The sequence below is a fragment of the Bubalus kerabau genome, chromosome 9, assembly GCF_029407905.1.
Source record: "Bubalus kerabau isolate K-KA32 ecotype Philippines breed swamp buffalo chromosome 9, PCC_UOA_SB_1v2, whole genome shotgun sequence".
NCBI lineage: Eukaryota > Metazoa > Chordata > Mammalia > Artiodactyla > Bovidae > Bubalus > Bubalus kerabau.
Genome location: NC_073632.1, coordinates 103,241,061 through 103,262,919, shown reverse-complemented (window position 1 = coordinate 103,262,919; position 21,859 = coordinate 103,241,061). Strand labels below are relative to the sequence as shown.

General features: G+C 52.5%; 1 protein-coding gene, 1 long non-coding RNA gene and 1 pseudogene across 5 annotated transcripts in view; 1 reads left to right on the top strand and 2 right to left on the bottom strand.

Annotated features, from left to right (window-relative positions):
• The window catches only part of TMEM181 (transmembrane protein 181), a 63,414-nt gene that overhangs the window by 28,386 nt on the left and 13,169 nt on the right, over nucleotides 1-21,859 (bottom strand). For 3 of the 4 annotated variants that reach the window (XR_008698444.1, XM_055536119.1, XM_055536121.1), the window contains exon 2: nucleotides 4,387-4,490. Coding sequence is in view for 3 of the 4 variants with exons in the window: in XM_055536119.1 (XP_055392094.1) it covers nucleotides 4,387-4,490 (104 nt within the window). In the remaining variant the exon portion in view is untranslated. Of the gene's footprint in view, nucleotides 1-4,386; nucleotides 4,491-16,779; nucleotides 16,918-21,859 lie in introns of those variants that run through there. The other variant, XM_055536120.1, reaches the window with a different exon arrangement.
• On the top strand, nucleotides 13,943-20,353 carry LOC129620218 (uncharacterized). The gene is made up of 5 exons (XR_008698445.1): nucleotides 13,943-14,074; nucleotides 15,129-15,288; nucleotides 16,074-16,154; nucleotides 17,274-17,366; nucleotides 19,295-20,353. It is a non-coding gene; the product is annotated as an uncharacterized LOC129620218 (long non-coding RNA).
• Nucleotides 14,115-16,588, bottom strand: LOC129620216 (S-phase kinase-associated protein 1-like; annotated as a pseudogene).

The window sequence follows — 21,859 nt, the reverse complement described above, 5'->3', positions numbered from 1 at the left end:
CCACAGACTTAGGGAGTGGGATTGCTAGGGTGGATCTGTCATTTAAGACCTACTGGAAGAGTCCAGAAGACACGCCTTTCACCACTGCTGTGAGAAATACATTTGTGAGGGGAGCCCCGAGCATCCTTAAACGGCGCTATGATTGTCCTGCTCTGCAGGCTGGGCCTTACCATGGGAACTATGGCCCCCAAGCTGGGAAACAAGATGCAGGGGCAGGAGCTGGATCCCAGGGGTGGCGGGGCCACGAGGTGACACCAACTGCCAAAGGCATGGTGGGCGTGCTCACCGTGATGGACAGCAGAGTCCTGGCAGTCAGACAATCTGATTCCCACAGACCTATGGCATTAGCTAACTGATCGTGGTGGTCCCAGACGTGAAATACACAGGAAGCCTAACAAGTCCTTACTTGATCTGCATAAGCAGGAAAGTTCAAGTCAAGCGTACAAAGGTCTAACGGACGTCATAAAAACAGAGAACCATAACCCATCAGTAGTTTCCAAATACGAGCCAGTTTACAGACCCAAAGGCCCTTGAACAAAGGGAAGGTTGGGTCCCCTTAAGAAAGCACCCCAGTACACCGCCAAACACTTGTACCGTCAGTCATTCTCCCAGAGGAACCTCTGGTCTTCTACTAGGACAAGTGCACTGGGGAAAATCAGATCATTAATTTGGGGAACTGCTGGACACTGGCTCTGAACTGATGCTGATTTTAAGTTTTAAGAGACTCAAAATTCCGCTGTGGTCCACCGGAGTAGGGACCTATGGAGGCCAGGTGATCAATGGGATTTTAGCTCAGGTATGCGTCATAATGGGCCCAGCGGGTCCCCAAACCCTTCCTACGGTTAATTTCCCAGTTCCAGAATCCATAATTTGAATAGATAAACCCAGCAGCTGTCAGAGCCTGCATACTGCCCACCCGCCCCCCGCCCCGCTCTCCATGGTTACCTCATCCCATGCTCACCGCTCTCACCCCTTCCCCAGAATCTGCTGCACTGGAACCAGTTAAATGGCCCATCTCCTCCATCAAACAGCATGTTCTGGATTCCCCAACGCCCAGGGCAGGTCCCAGAGCAAAACAGACTCTTCCAGCACACAGAACAGGGTCAAGGCCGCCCAGCGCTGCCAAGCTGAGTGTAGGCCTTGGCTGCTGTGAAGGGCAAGACCAGGGTCACCCCTCTGTGCATCACCCTCTGTAATGGGGTCATCAGGGGCTGAGAGCAAGTGGGGTACAGCTAAGCTGAGCTGAATGGCACTGCACCAAGGTAACTATAGATGCTAAGGAGGTCAAAACTGCTCCTCACCTCAGGGAACATTCCCAAATTTACTCTGTATACAAAGACACCATCATCCTGATACCAAAACCAGACAAAGATACTATCAAAAAAGAAAATTACAGGCCAGTATGTTTGATGAATATAGACAGAAAAATTCTCAACAAAAGATTAACAAACCAAATCCAATAGCATTAAAAAAAAGATATTCCATGACCAACTGGGATTCATCCTAGCGCCACAAGAATGGTTCAACACATGCAATGTGATATATCATATCGATAAAAGATAAAACCCACATGATCATCTCAACAGACGTGGAAAAAGCATTCGATAAAACTCAGCCTCTACTCACTCTTATCAAAGTGGGTAAAGAGGGAACCCGCCTCAACATAATAACAGCTATTTATGATAAACCCATAGTCAACACGATACTCAATGGCAAAACGCAGAAAGCCTTCTTGCTAAAATTTGGAACAAGACATGGATGCCCACACTCACCACGTCTACTCAACAGTGCACCAGAAGTCCCAGCAACAGCAACTGGACAGGAAAGTCGTGTCCGACTCTGTGCGACCCCACAGACGGCAGCCCACCAGGCTCCCCTGTCCCTGGGGTTCTCCAGGCAAGAACACTGGAGTGGGTTGCCATTTCCTTCTCCAATGCATAAAAGTGAAAAGTGAAAGTGAAGTCGCTCAGTCGTGTCCGACTCTTAGCAACCCCCATGGACTACAGCCCACCAGGCTCCTCCGTCCATGGGATTTTCCAGGCAAGAGTACTGGAGTGGGTTGCTATTGCCTTCTCCCAGGAAAAACACAAGTTATCCAAATTGGAAAGGAAGAGGTGAAGCTGTCATTATAGAGAGATGACATAATGTTACATATAGAAACCCCTAAGGGTTTCACATAAAAACTATCAGAACTGATAAATTCAGCAAGGTATCAGGATACAAGATTAACATACAGAAATAAGTTGCATTTATTTACACTAACAATGAAATATTAGAAAGAGAGAGTTAAAAAAAAATCCCTTTTAAAATTACATCAAAAAAATAAAATACTTAGGAATAAACCTGGCCAAGGAAATAAAAGACTTTTACACTGAGAACTATAAACATTGGTAAAGGAAACTGAAGATGATTTAAAGAAATGGAAAAATATTCTATGGTTGTAGATTGGAAAAATATTGTCAAAATGGCCATACTACTCAAAGCAATCTACTGATTTAATGCTATCCCTATCAAATTACCCGTAACAATTTCCACAGAACTAGAACAAATAATCCTAAAACTTATATAGAACCATAAAAGACCTAGAACTGCCAAAGCAATCCTGAGGAAAAAGAACAAAGCTGGAGGCATAACCCTCCCAGACTTCAGACAATACTATAAAATTAGAGTAATCAAAACAGTGTGGCATTGGCACAGAAACAGAGATATGAATCAGTGGAACAGAGTAAAGAGCCCACAAATAAACCCAGACACCTGCTGTCAATGACCTCTGGCACGGGAGGCAAGCATGAACATACGATGGAGAAAGGACAGTCTCCTCAGCAAGTGGTGCTGGGCAAGCGGACAGTCGCATAGAAGTCAGTGATCCTCACATCGTACACAAAAATAAACTAAAAATGAGTTAAAATTTTAAATATAAGACATGACACCATAAAATTCCTAGAAGAGAATAGGCAAAACATTCTCTGACATAAAATCGTAGCGCTGTTTTCTTAGGTCAGTCTCCCAAGGCAATAGAAATAAAAGCAAAAATAAACAAAAGGGATCGAATCAAACTTACAAGCTTTTGCATAACAAAGGAAACTGCAAACAAAATGAAAGGACAACCTATGAGCTAGGAGAAAATATTTGCAAATTATCTGACTGACAAGGTCTTAATTTCCAAAATATACAAGGAGTTCATACAACTCAAAAAAAAAAAAAAACACAAAAAAACAAAACAACCAATCCAAACAAAAAAACAGGCAGAAGATCTAAATAGACATTTCTCCAAAGAAGACATAAAAGGTCTAAGTCGCTCAGTTGTGTCTGACTCTAGGTGATCCCATGGACTGTAGCCCGCCAGGCTCCTCTCTCTGTCCATGGAGTTCTCCAGGCAAGAATACTGGAGTGGGTAGCCGTTCCCTTCTCCAGGGGATCTTTCTGACCCAGGGATCAAACCCGGGTCTCCTGCATTGCAGGCAGATTCTTTACCATCTGAGCCACAGGAAAGCCCAAAGAAGACATACAGATGGCCGACAGGCTCAGGAAAACATGCTCAACATTGCTGATTACTAGACAAATGAAAATCAAAACTATAATGATGTTCCACTTCACACTGGTCAGAATGGCTGGCATTAAAACCTCTACAAATAATGCTGGAGAGGGTGTGGTGAAAAGGGAACCCTCCTACACTGTGGGTGGGAATGTAAATTCATATGCAGAACAGTCCAGAGGTTTCTCAAAAAACTAAAGATAGAGTTGCTATATGACCCAGTGCAATCCCACTCTTGTGCTTATATTGGGACAACACTATAATTCAAAAAGATACACGCACCTCTATTCAAAATAGCCAGGCCGGGAAACAACTGAAACGCCCAGCGACAGATGAGTGGACAAAGCTGCGGCACACATCTACAACTGAATACTACTCAGCCATGAAAAGAATGGAATGATGTGCACAGCGACATGGATGGACCTAGAGGTGACCATACTGAGTGAAGTGAATCAGAAAGAGAAACAAAGACCGGATGCTATCCCTTTTATGTGGACTCCAAAATACGACACAAACTCATTTACAAAACAAACAGAGTCTCAGATATAGAGAACAGACCTGCAGTTGCGGAGGCGGGGAGGGGAGGCATGAGAGAGTTGGATTGGAAGTTTGGGGTCAGCAGAGGCAAATTATAACATACAGGATAGACAAACAAGGTCCTACTATACGCCACATGGACTATATTCAACATCTTGTGATAAACCGTTAGGGAGAAGAACATGAAAAAGAATATATATATATATATATATGTATGGCTGAATCACCTTCCTGAACAGCAGAAACTCACTGAACTATATCAATTATACTTCAAAAAAAACAAATAAAACAAAAAAAAAACAACTGTTCCTCACCTCTGATCCCAACGAAGACGGTCAGGCCGAAGCAGACGAAGAAGACAACGAACACCAGGACGAAGTGATGCTTGGAGAGCGTGTAGAGCCGCATGGGCGCCAGCCTGCAGGGAGAAGCTGGGGTGAGGGGCGGCAGGCGAGGGCCTCCCCGACCTGGAGCCCCAGACCAGGCGACCTGGCTCACCAAACTGTCCAGATAACCTCAGTGACCACGGCCAGGCTGGGGGCCGTTCTGTGTGTTCTGGGCCCAGCAGGGCATGGGGAGAGTCTCTGCCACCCCGAGCTGCAGGGCCCCCAGGCCAACCCCTCATGGGGGGAGGATGTATCTCAAAGTCCACTTGGTGCACGCGGACCAGGTCAGAGACGCAGGAGGCTGACCCCGTCCACTCCCCCACCTCCAGCGGCCAGAGGAGGGCCCAGGCCAGGAGGCCCTAACTCCTTGCATGGGGACTATCAGCTGCCAGGGTCAAGCCTGGACCGGGGTGGGGTGGGGGGGTGGTTCCAGGCACCCCCAGCATCACGTGTCTACCTCATCTTCTGCCAGCCCCCGGCTTCGGGCTTCCGGTCCAGGTTCCCTCTCAGCCTGAGACCCCTCGCTGGCCCCACCCGTCGGGGTGAAGCTCGGCCTGGCCCTCGCTGTGGGGTGTGGGTTTGAAGCCACTAGTCAAGTCGCCTGCAGGCGTCTGATTTATGCCAACAGGAAAGCCGTCCCATCCCGAGGGTCCATCCTAACACTCATTCCTCTGGCGCCTCTTATTCATCCCTCCTTTCTTCTCCGGTCACAAGCAAACGGTGGTGTGAAAGGTTATCACGTCTCTTCTAGAACTCCCTACTCAGGGGCGGGCCAATCAGGACGTGGCAGGGACCTTCGACCAGCAGCCCCAGGCAGGCTGGATCGCAGGCTCCGAGGACCCTGACCCAAAGGGGAGGCTGCCCCCTACCCCAGACCCTGAAGCCCGGAGAGATCAGAGCCTCTGGGGTTTTCCGTTTTGCTTTGCTTCCCCTGTTCTTTTTATGACCCAGCGTTTCCTGGCCTGAGGAGCTGAAGAAGCAGGAAGGAGTTTCTCACGCCTTCAGAGCAGGCGGGGGACGACACAACCCCCTGGAGGAGGAGACTCAGGCTCTGAACCAGGAAAGGAGGGAAGATTATTTGCTCTTTATCAAGTTCACAGCTGTGAGCACACACACACACACCCTCTCCGTTGCAGACCCAAGGCCACAGCTGGCCAGGAACCCAGATGGGCGGCCTCCCAGAGCAAAGGGGCCCCAAGTCCTCTGACGTAGCGCTCTCCTGCGGGGCCTGCCAGGCCTGAGCGAGTGAACTTTCAGATTGGGCGGCCGGCAAAGAAATGAAGAAACAGGTGTCTTCCCGTCTGGGACTTGGGTGTGAAGGCGGAACCACAAACAACCCCGGTGGGTGTGGGAAGTGAGAGCTCGTGAATTAAGTGGCCTGATCCCAATTCAACTTTGGGATAGTAAGGATGGTAAGAGGCCTGAAAGTCTTACACTGTTAGAGCCAGACGCGAGCTCAGCAAGGAAGTCCTTGGATTTGCAGGTGGGGAAACTGGCAGACGGCAGATTCTTGCCCGAGATGCCACAGCTCTGCCCTCGGCAGTCCTGATGGTCTCCTGGGTCACACACACACACACAGCCCACGCCTGTGAGAGGCCTCAGTGCACCCTGCAGAGGGAGGACTTGGTCACCGGTGCACGCGGCATCTCCACACTCATGCGTGCTCAGTCACTCAGTCATGTCCGACTCCTTGCGACCCCATGGACTGCAGCCCGCCAGTCTCCTCTGTCCATGGAATTCTCCAGGGAAGAATACTGGAGGGAATTGCCACACCCTCCTCCAGGGTATTTTCCCGACCCAGGGATCAAACTCGCATCTCTTGTATCTCCTGCATTGGTAGGCGGATTCTTTACCATTAGCACCACCTGGGAAGCCCTCCAGGCTCATAACAGTGCACAAAGCTACATGGACTGGATGCTGGGGGATGTGCAGACATGTTCAGACGTCAAGGCCACCGCCCCAGTGAGGACCGGAGCTCTGACAAACATGCTGGACGAGGACACGCAGGGGAGCCTGGCGGAGGGTGTGCAGAAACACCCGCACTGTCTTCACCACTCTTCTGTATGCCTGAAGTTGTTTCAAAGAATTACACCAAGTCACCCACGGCGTGCACACCCCCCTCGCCCCCGCCCGCTGCCCTCAGGGACTCTGAGGGCACCAACGGCCTTCCAATGGCTCAGAATAGATGACCTCTAAGCAGAGGACAGAATAAGAATAGTTATATTTAATGCTTGAATTTAAAAACATATCATCAATAAGACGCATTATCGGTGATTTACTATAAAAGCACAGTCCTCTGCAGGCGAGAAGGCTGGAGTTCCTGCACCACACAGACCACTCTGGGTTTGCTTCCAATTTTCTCCTCGGGGGCTCAGTAAAAACCTGCCGTTTCCCTTTCCACTTCAATCCAATTTATTAGCTATTTTCCCGGCTGGGCAATCAAGTCTCACCCAACTGGACAGAAGAAAAAGACACGGAGGAGGCAAAATAAACCCCCAGGGTGAGCGAATGGCATCGCAGAGCCAGCCCAGCTGGCCTGGGTTTGCAGGGAATGGGCTGGGCCCCGGGCCTCCTGTCTCTCTGCTCCCCACTTTCCGAGTGGCAGGACCCCACCTCACGCAGGAGGGATGTGGCGGCCCCGGTGTCCTGGGCCAGGGGATACTGCCTAGACCACAGACAGGCTGACGACATGCCCCCCTCCACCGGCCTGCTTGCCACGAGTCCCTGAACGCTTTCAAACAGCGCAGCCAGAGCTTTCAAGCTGGCACCGCTGGCCCGCACTGCTGACCCCAGTCCAGAGAACTCCAAGATGCCACCACAGACGGGAAAAACACGGGGTGAGGAGTCACGGGACTGCACAGGCCACCGCCCCCTGAAGCCACCCAGCATCTCGGGCTCTGTGCCTCCTGGCATCCTTTCCTGATCGGGCACCCAGGGGTCCCTCTGCCCAGCCCACCTCCCTGCTGAACTGCCCACACATCCCCACAGTCAAGCTAAAGCCTAAACCTGCCCATACCCGGGCACGAACCCATGAGCAGACGGCCTGCAGCCCTGTGACCAGGCCACCAGCAAGTGGGTCTCTGCTCAGAGGCCAGAAAGCAGTGCAGAAAAAAAGAAAAGGGATGCAGCCTCAGACCCTCCTCCTCCACTGCCGCCCACCCTCTTCTGGAAACTCTCCAGTCCGGATTCAAGACCCCACGCTGCAGACCCGCGGGCGCCCAGCATGCATCTCCTGCTTTCTCTCTAACACTCCTCCTGCCCCCGGGACGGTCCCCAACCTCCTGCCTGCCCCGGACCCCACCCAGAAACTGTGGCTCCCAAAACATCTTGGAAGTCCTACATCACTTCACGGTCAAGAGGTTTGAAACTGAACCCGTGAAAAAAAACAAAACAGCATCAAGGAAACCTCGGCTTCTACTGCCCGTTTCCTGCCTCCCACCTTTCTCCACCCTGATGTCCGAGAGCCCTGGGGTCACTCGCCACCGGTCTCTCATGTACCCCGCACCGCCGGCCCGGAAGAGGTTCATGCCACACAGCCGGCCCGGAAGAGGTGTCGCCTCGCTTCCTCCTCATCTCTGCTCCCCGTACACCAGCCTCGCAGTCCAGGCCCTGGTCCCCTCCCACATGAGCCCCGCAACAGTCTTCCAGGTGCATCTTCCTCTGCGGGTATCACAGCACCGTTAACATGCTACCCCGGCACAGAAGGCCTCCGTGGCTCCCACAGCCAACTCGACTCGGTTTAAACTCCTTGCTATGGCTTTCGAGGGTCCCCCAAATCCTTCCCTAAATTCCTACCACCCCGTATGTATCCTACAAGAATTACTACCTCCCTGAGTCATCACAGCTGCTTTCTGAGGTAGGGACTATTAACGGTCCCATTTCACAGATGAGAACACTCAGGCTGAGGCAGGTGACTTGTCCTGGATCTCAACGCAGAAAAAGTTACGACTCTTTGCGACCCCATGGACAGTACAGCCCATGGAATTCTCCAGGCCAGAATACTGGAGTGAGTAGCCTTTCCTGTCTCCAGGGGATCTTCCCACCCCAGGGATCTAACCCAGGTCTCCTGCATTGCAGGTGGATTCTTAACCGAGCAGAGGCAGAGTTCAAACACAAGCGCCAGACTCCAGGATTTGGGGCTTAAGTTCTATAAAGCTTCCCAACGAGGTTAAGCCAGCTGCCAGACAAGCGCATTCATGTACTGCTCTCCTGATCTGAAACGCTCTCTTTTCTCCCTGCTATCTGAATCTGACCCAGTATTCACAGCTCACCTCTGTGTCCCACCTTCTCCATGAAGCTTTCTCCTGCTTCTCCATCGCTTGCACTGGCTGCCCAGGCTATTAAACCACTACAGCACGTGTGGTCAGCACTACAGAGCTGAGAGCTTGAAAAGAAAGCATCAATTAACTGCACAGACGCCAGACAGACACACGGTACGCACTCAGAAAACATCTGTTCAACTCAACTTTTATTAGTTTTCTCCAAAGTGTTCATGCGGTTCCCTCCAGTTGGTGGTGAGAGGCTCGGGAGCAGGGAACCAGCTCCTGTTTCCCCATGAACCCTGGCTGGGTCAAGCGCAGCCACAGATGAAGTCTTCTACCTCGATAAGCAGGGCAGGAAGACTTCCTACAAAACCCTGCTGGCTCACAACCATGTCTCTCTTCTTCTCTTGAGGGGACCCATACCTCAGTCTTCCTCTCTGGGTCTGTGTATCTTTACACGCTCAGGCATCTAACATGCACACACACTCTCAAAAATCCTGGCCTCTATGGAGCCACTCCAACCTTGGAAGACCTTTCCAGTGTGATGGAAAAGACTGTCACTTGGACTCTCTGGGTCCCTTCTAAATTAAATCTCAGTTTCACAGGTGATTTACAGATATCACAGACACATTTCCTAGAGAACCTACAAACCCCTTTCTTAGAAAGCCAACACCCCAAATTGCAGCTTTAATCCAAATCAGTGAGCCTTGCCTCCCCTCCACCATGCGCATTCATCACGTTTCCCAGGGACGCTTCCAAGGAAGAGGTGTTTGTGGAGACATCCATTCCCAGGAGGAAAAAATGGCGGGACACCCGTCCTGCAGGGCTCTCCAGGGCGAGCACCCTCTTCACCTGACTGGGGCCCCTCGAGGCTGCTCCTGCCCATCCGCTCAGCTCTCACTCCCCAGGCAGGGCAGCCTGCTTCAGGGGCGAGCGCGCGCACGGTCCTGTCTCAGCCCGGCTGGACCTGGCCTGGCGTGGGAGGAGCGTCTCCATGCCGACGTCGGATGGGCGTCTCGGGGGTGCCGCGCTGAGAGCCGGACCCCTGGCCTCCCACGGAGGCCCTGCAGTCTTCCCGCCTCTGCTGGCTTCCCCAGGACGGCGCGGCCCCTGTCATCCTGCGAACCCCCTCAGCTCCTACCGCCCCCTTCCCAGAGCTCTGGTCCCTCCATCCACTCCCGTGGAAGCCAGACCTCCAGCGACTCCCCGGTCACTCACGGTGGCAGCCAAGCACCTCAGGACTGTCACGGGGCGGGCGTGTCCGCTGGGAGGAAGGGATCCTCAGGGTGAGGCGGAAGCACTACCTTCTGTCTTTCCAGGAGCATCCTCTGCCCGCCTCCCACCCTGCTCCCCTAACGGTGAAACCAGCCCCCCCACGACAGAGGCTGAAAATGCCAGACTCTCCCCTTCCCAGCCTGCCTCTCTGCTGGCCTGGAGCCTGAGGGAAACCAGCCGGGCGCTGCCTGCCTTCAGTGCCGTGACTGAGGGGAGGCACTGCCTGTCGCCACCACATGTAAGAGGGTGGCTGCCGCCCACCGATTAGGATGCGGGAACAGAAAGATGGAGACACCCCCCACTGCCCGGGTCCCCAAAACCATCAGATTAACCCTGGACGTTCCCGCCTCAAATTCCAGAACCCCCCCTCCACCGGTGTGTCAGCCACTTTTCATGAGATTTTCTATCAGAATCAAAAGCTTCCTGCTGATACCCACACCCTAAAAACAAACCAAAACGAAAAGCAAAACTTCAAGGCAGTCATGGAGATGTGGAAACCTCCTAGTTCAAGGCACCTGGGGGCCCTTTCTGACCGTGAGACAGTCCCTGGCCGGCCCCGGTGCTGAGGCACTGCCGTCGAGGCTGACGTCCCCAAGGCCACCATCCGGCCCCTCCCCCCAGCCCCCACCCTCCTGGACCCGCCGAGGTCCTGGTTCCAGGAGGCCCCCCACAACTGGCTGCTCTGAGGAAGCAGCCATCTCCCCCTGCAGGACAGGGAGGGGGCGCACACGCCTGTCCCCGGATTTCCCCGTGGGTGACAACCGTCTGCAGCGCCCCTCTGCCCTCAGGGTGCCCTGTGCTGTGCCTCACAAACGCCAGGTGTTTCCCTGGTTTCCCCCAGGTTCTCATCATTTTCCCTGCTACGTTAATTGTCAACGTGTAACTTCTTTCTCTAACGCTTTGGTGGCTCTGACCTTTGCCCTCGGTGTCAGCGAGCTGGCCAAGGCAGTTCCCAGCAAGAGCCCGCCCCAGGGCACCCTCAGCCAGCGGACAAGCCCGGGTCCCGTCAGGGCCGCCGGGCACTCCTGAGCAGCCTACGGCCAACGCTCCTTTGCCCACTAAGCACTTCGCCTTCCCACGCAGGCCTCATAAGAGTTAATAAAACAGCATTAGAAAGAAACCTCGGGGGAGGAGAGCACTCAATGAGCCTCTTTATCGGCTGGAGCAGAAGGGCCAGGCAGTTGGACCACACCTGAGTGAGCGGAGGACACGCTTCAGGGTGTGTCTCTCAGCGAGGCGGAGAGAGGGGTGGGGGGCAGGGAGCACCACGGCTTCTGCGGTGACAAGAGCCCACCAGGGGTGACCAGCACGCAGCCGTGAGAAACAGCCCCAGAAGCGGCAGGGGCTCAGAGTCACATTTTCTCCACGTGAGAGCCAAAGCCAGCCCTGATGTATAGTCAGCCTGCAGACTTCTGTCCCAGAAGATGCCATCACGGATCCTGTCCAGCTCTGATGCATCTCCATGGCACCAAAGAATTACCTGTCTTTGCTCGGCTCATCGAGTCATGGTACAGCGGATAAATAAAGACTAAAGCCGCTTCAGGATTACAAATGCTGCTATTTGCTCACCGTATACCTAGGTTTCCCACTGTAGAATCAGAAATGTAGAATCTGGGTGGTGGAAAGGGATGCTCCATCTCTCGGGTAGCTCTCACGTTTCAGTTAAGATTTCATTTTTCTCACAATCTGTATCAAAAAGTGGTCTCATCTCCCAGGGCCCAAAGGGCTGGCCTGGTGCCTGTCAGGCTGGGTTCAAATCCTGGCTTCCCCACTTCCTAGGCAGACGCTGGGTGGGCAACCAGGCAACTTCTCGGGGTGTCAGTGTCCTCGTCCAAAAATCAGAGGTGGGCAGAATAATACCCACAGGGAGGGAGACAAAAATGAAACTCTCAGAAGAGTGTGGTAAGCCCAGAGGAGGGACTCAAGCGCGTTAGTTATGAATAGGAATGGTTGTGCTTTTGCCCTACCCTCTACTTTTTCTTAAAAAAAGAAACACAAAACAAAAAAAACTGTTTTCATCCTCCCGATGCCCCTGAAGATCCACTGTGTAATATCGCCCCTCCTCTGGATCAGAGAGCCCACCCAACTGCAGAAAACACATCAGGTGTGTTCCCTAAGCACCTACCTGGGACCCAGTCAGGTCTCCCTGTGAGGCAGGTATCATTAGCCCAATTTACAGATAGGAGAGCAGAGGCTGGGGAGAGTATATACCCGCCAAAGTCCCAGTCAGCAGGACACAGAGGTGGGATTTGAACCTACAAGGTCAGAAGTGGAAAGGAGACCCACCACTCTACGGTAGCCTCACCAAACTCCCCATTTTAAATGACCCACCATTTAATGGGGTTTGAGAAGGAGAATAAGAATTCTGAAATTTCTTTTTAAAAATTTTTATTTATTTGGCTGTGCCAGATCTTAGTTACCGCACTTGAACTCTTAGTCACAGCTTGTAGAATCTAGTTCCCTGACCGAGGCCCCCTGCAACTGGGAGAAAGAGTCCCAGTCACTGGACCACCAGGGAAGTCCCAAGAATTCTGAAATTTCAATCAACCAACTTGAATATATCACAAAAAAATTATCCTTATTTCGAAAGGCCATCGGGCAGATATTCAAGGCCCAACAATCTCAAAATGTATTCTGATGAACAATGTTCCAAGCTGCTCAAGGAGCCACGAATTCACATGTTATCCTTGCTTGCCAGGCTACACCCCCAGGGACACAGACCCAGGAGCGTGTTGGTCAGGTCATCGAATACCCTTTCCATGGCAAACAGAGCAAGGAAGCAGGCCCCGTGCCAGGCAGCCCCCAGCCCAGAGGTTAAGAACTGCAGGCTCCGGAGGCCAGAGGCCCAGGCTGGAAGGCCCTTGCCCCACCGACGGCAGGGTGATTTGGGGAGAACCACATCACCTTCTGGAGCCCCTAATTACTGAACTGTAAAATTCAGGAAACCGAGGGACCCTGCTACTGTGGGCTGCTGTGATAACGAGGTGAGTTACGACGGGGAACTTTGCAAACGCTCGGTCAGGGCCAGCTGTGACTGAAGCCGGGTGCATGAGCCCCAAGACCATGGGCCCTGGGGCCCACTCCCGGGCTTTTGTCCTCGGTGACCTGGAGAAACTTGCCTGGATTTCCCTGCGCCTCAGTGTCCTCATCTGGAAAACTGGGATAAGAGAAACTTCTTGACAGGAAGGGAGGCGATGAGGGTTACATGGAATGACAAATATGAAGTACCACACAAGCACCTGGCCCACAGTAAACGCCTGTCATCTCTCGTTAGTCCAGAGACCCTTCCGGTTCAGAAAGGAGACCATCCTAAGTAAGGGACGCAAATCTAAATAGCTCTACAGTTGAACGAACAGGACACCCACCCAGGTCTGCTGTCCCCTAGGGCCCCAGGACACTCAGAAGACCTGGGACACAGCCACCACCGCAGGGCTCCCCTGTGCCATCTGCTTGCTGCTGCAGAAGTCTGAATAACACATTTTTTTTCTACGCTTAAACGCGCCCAGGCGGAAGGAGACTTGCAAAATACACTCTTCAAAAACTGGCCATAAATGCCAATTGAGACACACACAAGAGGCGACCTGATGGAAACTGTCAGAGAAATGGCCTGCGTCAGAGCAAAGCAACAAATAAACCTGAGAAATCTCAGCCACAGGTGTTCCTGTTAGTCATTTTTAGCAATACATTGAGACACTCCCTCCCCTGTCCCCCACTTAACTCCCAGCACCTCTCGCTTCCCTAGTACTACCAGAAAAGGAATGTGTTTGCAGGAAACTTAAGCATAAAGCTTTAAGAACTGGGAACACTTTTTTTCTGACTGGTTCTGATGGCAACCTCTCCTGACCTTTTAAAAAGAATAGGCTGGGACGCACCTGAGCAGAGGGGTCAGGGCAACAGCCCCGCGTGAGTGCCCCCAGCCTGGAAGCCTGCTGCAGCTGCTCTGCTCGCTCCCAGTCTCTCTAGCCGGTCCTTGCTCCTGGCTTCTCTTCCTGCCCCGTCCCTTCTCACCTGTGGTGCCGTGGGTTCCTCGTCACATGTACCAACAGGAGCAGTCTGACCCCACCAGGCACTGGAGTCCTGTACGTGCTTTAGATTTCCAGGCTTTTTTGGAGGGTAGGATTTTTTTTTTTTTTTTTGCAAGTTGCTTTATTGACAATGCCAACTTTAAAAGTCACTAAACTAAAATTAACTGGACAATAAACTAGGTAGAAATTGCTTTACAAAAAGGGAAAGCCCAAAATGCCATTTTCCATAGGGATCCCACAGTTCAATTTTATTCAGAGCAAAGAAAAGGAACTTTTGATCATTAGAAGAAACTGGGCCGCAAGGTTGGGAACTGTACTGAAACTACACGTGCAAGGAGACAACGTCCTGCTAATACAGCTGATTGCTGCTGCATTCGTTGCCTGTTTCTCTAATATTAACAATTATAAACAAAGCAGTGCAACTGGTATTTGGAATAAGCCTTACATTGTTACGGCTTCAGATGTGAAAGTTCACTTCTCCTCACACCACTGGTTCTCTTTGCATACCTGGGCTTCCCCTTCTTCGGTAAAATCATTTTTGACATTGAATGTCTTTCGCATCTCCTCAGTTTTCCCCTTGATCATATTAGCAAGTCTTGCAGGTAACATCAAGCAAACCTTTAATGTCTAAGTAGTTTGCTGCCAATATAAGCTCAAAGAGTGTCCCTTGGTCAACTTTCAGGAATGCTTGATCCCAAACAGGTATATCATCTGTTCATTTTCCTTTGTTCTCATCATCCTCAGGAGGAGGAGGATCATCCTTGTGGTGGGCGCACCACTGAACGACCTTTTCTAATATTGCTGCATTAACATTTGCCAAGGGGACTGGATCATCATCTCCTTCATCACCCATTCCCAAATCTTCCAACGTAGTCTCGATGGTCACAGACTGTTTTGCAATTTCAATATCAACTTTGAATATCTCTCCATCAGAACTCTGCAACTTAATGGAAAGCATGGTGTCAGGTCTCAAGGAGATGGAGGGCCGGAGGCTGAAGTCGGCAGGTTGGCGGCGTCAAACAGCAAAACTGAAAGGCGGAGAGCAAGGCCAATATAGCCAGAAGGTAGGATTTTTATTTGTTGCCAAAGACGTTTTCCTCATTTTCAGGTCTGTACCGTTCTGAGCATTGGACGATGGTGGCCAGCTGACCTCTGTATAAGCAATCCTGGGCCCCCTGCTCGACAGGACAGCATCTGGTGGCCGACCCTCTGCAGGAGAGCAACTCTAAGACTCGGGCTGCCGCGCTGTGTAGGCCCAAGGAGATTCGGTACGTGAGGACCTCAACATGCTCCTTGTCACTAGGCCACAGGGTCACAATTTCACAGTGTTCTCAGAAGTGCTGTTCACATAACTGGACTTGCCTGGTGGTTCAGATGGAAAAGAATCTGCCTGCAGTGCATGAGATGTGGGTTCGATCCCTGGGTCGGGAAGATCCCCTAGAGGAAGAAATGGCAACCCAGTCCAATATTCTTGCCTGGGAAATCCCATGGACAGAGGAGCCTGACAGGCTACAGTCCAAGGGCTCGCAGAGAGTTGGACAGGACTGAGCAACTAACACTTTCACTTCTCACTTCACAAATGAATGTTGCCCCCAGAGTTGGGCAGAGGCAGTACTGCTATCCTACCTCCCTCTGGGGTTTAATTAAAAGGGAGACCTTTCAAACACCCGCCTGGGACTGATACTTTATGCAAGTCAGGTTTCCCATGTTGAGCTAAAGTGATCAGGTCAGAAACTTCTACACAAGGAGGAGGAAAAACCTATCCTTGCAACACATGTGTTTGCATTCAGGCAACACGCCCAGATCCTGCGTCTCTATGTCCACAGAGAAATGAGCAGAAGTGCGCTGCAAACCTTTCAGCCTCTAAAACCTCAGACACAGAGACGCTCTAACAGTCCCCTCTCAGGGCAGCCTTTGATTGTGGGGACCTGCCCTCCTCACCTCCCATCACAGACGCCGCTCCCCACCACAGAGACACAGGGACCCCCTTCTCGCCACCGTTTGCGACTCAAATACTAAAACTTCTTTCAAATTCTCTCTCCTTCTTTTCCAGATGTCCCCTGAGGAACACCCAGGTGACTCTGTGGCGTCAACTGCCAAGCTTCAGGGACGGCGTCTGTGAGGCCATGAACAGGTTTTCTTACTCATTAAAACCCTTTCACTTCACAGAAGTAATAAGCCTGAAGTCAGCAGACTGTAAAACTTGTAAGCCTCCTGTCCCCCACATCTAAAGAGGCTTGCGGCGGTCTCCCAACGTGGCAGCATCATCAAAGAGCCCACGGAGCGCCCCGCCCTCTACCTGGCGCTTGGACAGAAAGCAGGCATGAACAGGGCCTCGGCCCGGGGCAGGGGGTCACCGCCTTTGCAGCGGTGACCGGGCAGGGGCACCAGTTGGGGGGCAAGGCACTTCTCAGCCATCTCCATAGCGCTGCGCTGGGGAAAGACGGGGTCACCCGGCTCCCTGGGGCGAGCAGGGCCTTCCTGCGCCGCGCTCGGGCCGAGTCCCGCCCTGGAACCCTGACCCCATCTCCGACGTCAACTCCAGCCGGGCCGGCGGGCCCGTGGAGCGGCCCCTGCGCCGAGTGCCCGGCACGAAGCGCGGGCGTCACGCCCTCCCCGGGCCCCCGGGCTCCACGTGGGCGGGGGTCCCGCGGCCGGCCTCCCGGAGCCGGACGGAGGAGCCCCAACTCCGGGCCCGGGGGGACCCAGGGACTCCCCGCCCCGCACGCCCCGCCCCCCTCGCCCGGGCCGGCACTCACGGTTCCATCGCGGCGGCGCGGCCCTCGGCTCCGGGCGGGCTCGGGGCGCTCACTGCGGCCGCGGCAGCCGGAGCAGGAGGGACAGCGGCCCGGGGAGCGCCGGCTCCCGGAGACTCGCCGGAGCGCGACGCGCGGCCTGGTCACGTGCGCGGAAGCGGCTCGCCGCGGGGAGGGCCGCGCCGGGGAGGGGGAGGGGTGCAGGGCTGGGGAAGGGACAGGGGCCCGGGTGAGAGGGGCCGGGCCCGGGAAGTGGGCGCGGGCCGGTGGACGGGTGGGCAGCCCTTGCAGGCCTAGCTTACAGGCCTCTGGAGAGGGCCCCTGTGGCGCGACCACCTCCCCTGAGCCCCTCGAGCTCCGAGACCGGCCCCTGGGTAGGAGGGGTGGAGGGGGGTGTCAGACACGGGTTCGCAATAGAATGAATGAAGGACTTGACTCTCACTCCTTGCGCCCAGCGGAGGGGACAGCACATTAGTTCAGCCACCTTTTCCTTCCAGAGCGTCTTCATCTCAGCGTGAGAATGGCCGTGGGAGTCCAGGAATGCCCTCGGTTGTCTGAAAGGTATCTGCATAGACACCCATGCCTGTGTGGTAAGTCGCTTCTGTCGTGTCTGACTCTGTGCGACCCCAGGGACTGTAGCCCACCAGGCTCCTCTGTCCATGGGGAGTCTCCAGGCAGGAATTCTGGAGTGGGTTGCCATGCCCTCCCGCATAGGTGTCTGCATTTTTCTGGCGAGGGGGTCTGTAACCTTCCATTTTCACAAAGAGGTTTGTGACCCCGAAGACGTTAAAAACTGGGGCAAACCTCTGACACACCCAAGTGATGAGGACAGGGGAGCTTTTCTGGTAGCTTCTCCCACAAACCTTTTCTGAACTACGACTACCAGAGCGTGCAGGTTTTCTGTCCCAGGACAAGCGCTCTCAGGAGCGATGTGTGTGGCTCCCACCTCCCACAGAGCTGACAGCCTGACCCTGCAGGTCACCGTTCTGCTAAGGCGCCCGGACAGGAGCAAGTGTTCAGAAACATCGCAGTCTGAGTTGTTTCTACAGTGTGGAGATATGAGCTGACCAAAAGCACTTTCAAGATTTAGCATCTTGCCTCACGGTTCTAAAGTTCTGAAATCAAGAACAGATGAAGGTATTTCCAGACCCTCTTTGGAGCACTGGTTGAAATGTCCCCTGAAGGTCCTGAAATGTTGCTGGGGGCCTATTTAAACGAGGGAAAATGAAAGACTCCAGCCGCCTTCCTTGTGCATTTCTCATTTGCTCACTAAGCTGTCGACTAGCTTTAAGATGCCAACATGAACACCCAGCCCCCGCCCTCATCAAACTTAGAGGCAGAGGTATTAACAGTTACCAAAGCAAAGTGTGAGGAGCACCTACAGCCAGCGGGGGTGGGGGTCGTGTGGAAGAGAATGCATGGTGTCCGGCCTCATGGGATGAAGGTTAGAAAGCTGGGGTGGGATCGGGGTTACCAGGCAAAGCAACAGCCTGAATCCTGAGTAATTAGGACAAGAAATTCCATTCACACTCTGAATCTGAAACTGCGATTCCTAAAGGAATAACAAAAGACTATCTCCCGAATTCTTTTCATACACTCTCAGAGGGACAGGGTTCTTCCTGACGAGACCAGGAAATGTGAAGGCCGGCGTAGCTGCAGGCACTGGCGGGGTAGCAGTGTCTAAAGGGGGCAGCTGCCACTCAACGCTTTGAAGAGTTTGACTTCAAATGAGAGTTTTCAGGTGACAGCCTTCCGATCCCAAAACGTTGCAAACTTGTTCAAAAAAATATTTTAATCTCTGAGGATGAAACCAAACACGTTGGTGGCTGCATTTGCCCAGAGACAGCAGGCTTTGAGCTCTCAGTTGCAGCCAGGCTTATCAGGTATAGAAGTGCCTGCTTGGAGGACTGGGCCAGCAACCTCACCTCCCCGAGACATCCCCACAGACCCCCTGCTCTCTTCTGATGACTCCAGGTCTTAAAAGAGTTGACATCTTTGAGGCCCACACTACCTCCTGGTAACTTCTCCAGGAAGTGGTCCTCCCTTGAGCTGTGGCCCTGCGTCACTTCCATCCCTCTTATCCTCACTCATCTGTTCGTCCAACCTTAACTGAGTGCTCAGTGGGGGCCGGGCATGCTTCTCAGCTCTGGAAACACAAGGCAGAATCCATGGGCAAGTCGCTGTCCTCCTGGGACTAACCTTCTAGTGGGACACAGTTAGCTGAACTGTGATGGGAGAGGAAATGGAAGGGTGCCATGATGGTGTCTGTGACCAAGGGAGCCGTGTGCCGGGGTTTGGAGGAAGCTGGTCTGATGCTCAGCCATCCCTCACATCCCTCCACATCCTCCTCCAGGTCCCCCTCCTCCGAGCGTGCTGCTGTTGGGCACCTCCCTCGCTAAGCTCAGAATGAACACGCTGCAGCTGAGTCTGTGTCAGCCTGAGAGTAAGCAGGTGGGCAGCTTCCACCCCTTGGGTCCATTACTCCATTCTCAGGTTGCCCCCTCTGCTCTCTGCTCAGGTTCATGCTCTCCAATGAGAATAACCAGCAATTGCTGAGCACCTGCAAAGCCTAAGGCCTGTAAATTCTCTTAACAGCTTGATGAGTTACCAGTGGTCATCGTCCTCATTTATAGACAGGAAACAGGCCTGAAGAGGTGAAGTGCTTTTTCTCAGGAACTGTTGGAAAGAACCCAGGAAGACCTGACCCCAGCGTGGGACCTCCAGTGTTGGTGTCTCATGCATTATTGAATGTGACAGGGATGCAGCGTGACCAGCTGAGGCCGGACACAAATGGGCCACCAGCTAGAGTCTCTCTAACCACAGAGACACTCTGATGCAAATGAGCCCCCAGCTGGAGTCTCTCTAACCACAGAGACAGCCCACATTTGTCAACCTTGTTCTTATTTTAAAACCTTCTAAAATCCAGCTGTAGTATATCCACAGTATTCCCCAGTAATCCTATTTCATTTGGAAATTTGACCCATGGGAAAATGAGTATGTATGTATTTGAAACCCTGCTCTGCTCTGCTAGGTTGCTTCAGTGGTGTCTGAATCTTTGCGACCCTACAGACCGTAGCCTGCCAGGCTTCTCTGTCTGTGGGATTCTCCAGGGAAGGATACTGGAGTAGGTTGTCATTCTCACCTCCAGGGAATCTTCTGGACCCAGAGATCGAGCCTGTTTCTCTTAGGTTCTCCACCACTAGCGCCACCTGGGAAGCTCATCTGACACCCTGCCTTGCTGATCTGGGTCAAGAATATCCTCTGGAGAAGGGAATGGCAGTCCACTCCAGTATTCTTGCCTGGAGAATCCCATGGACGGAGGAGCCTGGCAGGCTGCAGTCCATGGAATCGCAAAGAGTCGGACACGACTGATCGACTAACACTCCTACTAACACTACCTGCTTCAAAAAGGATCTCGATGTCACGAAGATGTCACGAATAAGATTGGTCTGATAACACTTATTCTTAAAAAACCCTACTCAGACCTGATGTTCATTTCCTAAGGGTCCGTGAACCATTTCTTTTAAATAATCTCCTTCTAGAATAGGACCAGAGTCAAGCCCACCAGCCTGCAGCATGCTGACTCCCACTCACGGCTGTTTTTCAGAGTTCAAAGCAACAACTCAAGAGGCCCATCTGCAGAAGCTGTGCTACCCCAGGAAATCAGCTATCTGCTCCAAGGGACGCAACTCATTTCCCAGCTTAGCAAGGGACGTTTGTCTAGCATTTTGTAGATACTCCATTGTGGTTTCCTGGACTCCTTGGCTAACAATAACCAGTGACAGCTAACACCGAGTATTCATGCTCTAAGTGGGCCCCCAGTTGAGGAAAAGAAACGGCTTAGTCCAATTCCTCATAACCTACTGTCTTAGCTCAGGCTGCCTCAACAAAATGCAGAGTGACTGGCTTACGCAGTAGAAGTCTATTTCCTCACACTGCATGCGTGTGTGTTCAGTCGCTTTAGTCGTGGGCGACTCTTTGGGACCCCATGGACTGTAGCCCCCCGCCAGACTCCCCTGTCCATGGGACTCTCTAGGCAAGAATACTGGAGTGGGTTGCCATGCCCTTCTCCAAGGTTTCCTCACCTTCTAGAGGCTAAAAGTCCCAGATCCAGGTTCTGGCCAATTTAGTTTCTGATGAGGGCTCTTCCTGGCTTGCAGACAGCCACCCTCCTGCTGTGTCCTCACACGACCCTTCCCTGGTGCAGGGTCTCTCCTGTCCCTTCTCACAGGACACAGTCCTGTCAGACCAGGGCCCACCCTCGTGACTTCTGTTGTCGCTCAGTTGTGTCCGACTCTCTGTGACCTCGTGGACTGTAGCCCACCAGGCTCCTCTGTCCATGGGATTCTCCAGGCAGGAATAATGGAATGGATTGCCATTTCCTTCCCCAGGGGATCTTCCTGACCCAGGGATCGAACCTGCATCTCCTGCATTGCAGGCGGCTGCTTTACCACTGAGGCTCACTTAACTTTTAATTACATCCTTACTCCTAAAACAGCCATGCTGGGGATTAAGACTTCAACCTAGAAACTTGGAGGGGGTACAGATATTTGTTCCCTAACCCTCCTGAAGCCGTGAAATTAAAAGACTCTTGTTCCTTGGAAGAAAAACTATGACCAACCTAGACACCATATTAAAAAGCAGAGACATTACTTTACCAACACAGGTCCATCTAGTTAAAGCTATGGTTTTTCCAGTAGTCGTGTATGGATGTGAGAGCTGGACCATAAAGAAAGCTGAGCACCAAAGAATTGATGCTTTTGAACTGTGGTGTTGGAGAAGACTCTTGAGAGTCCCTTGGACTGCAAGGAGATCCAACCTGTCCATCCTAAAGGAAATAAGTCCTGAATATTCCTTGGAAGGACTGATGCTGAAGCTGAAACTCCAATACTGTGGGCACCTGATGCAAAGAACTGACTCACTGGAAAAGACCCTGATGCTGGAAAAGACTGAAGGCAGGAGGAGAAGGGGATGAGATGGTTGGATGGCATCACTGACTCAATGGACATGAGTTTGAGTAAACTCCGGGAGTTGGTGATAGACAGGTAAGCCTGGCGTGCTGCAGCTCATGGGGTCACAAAGA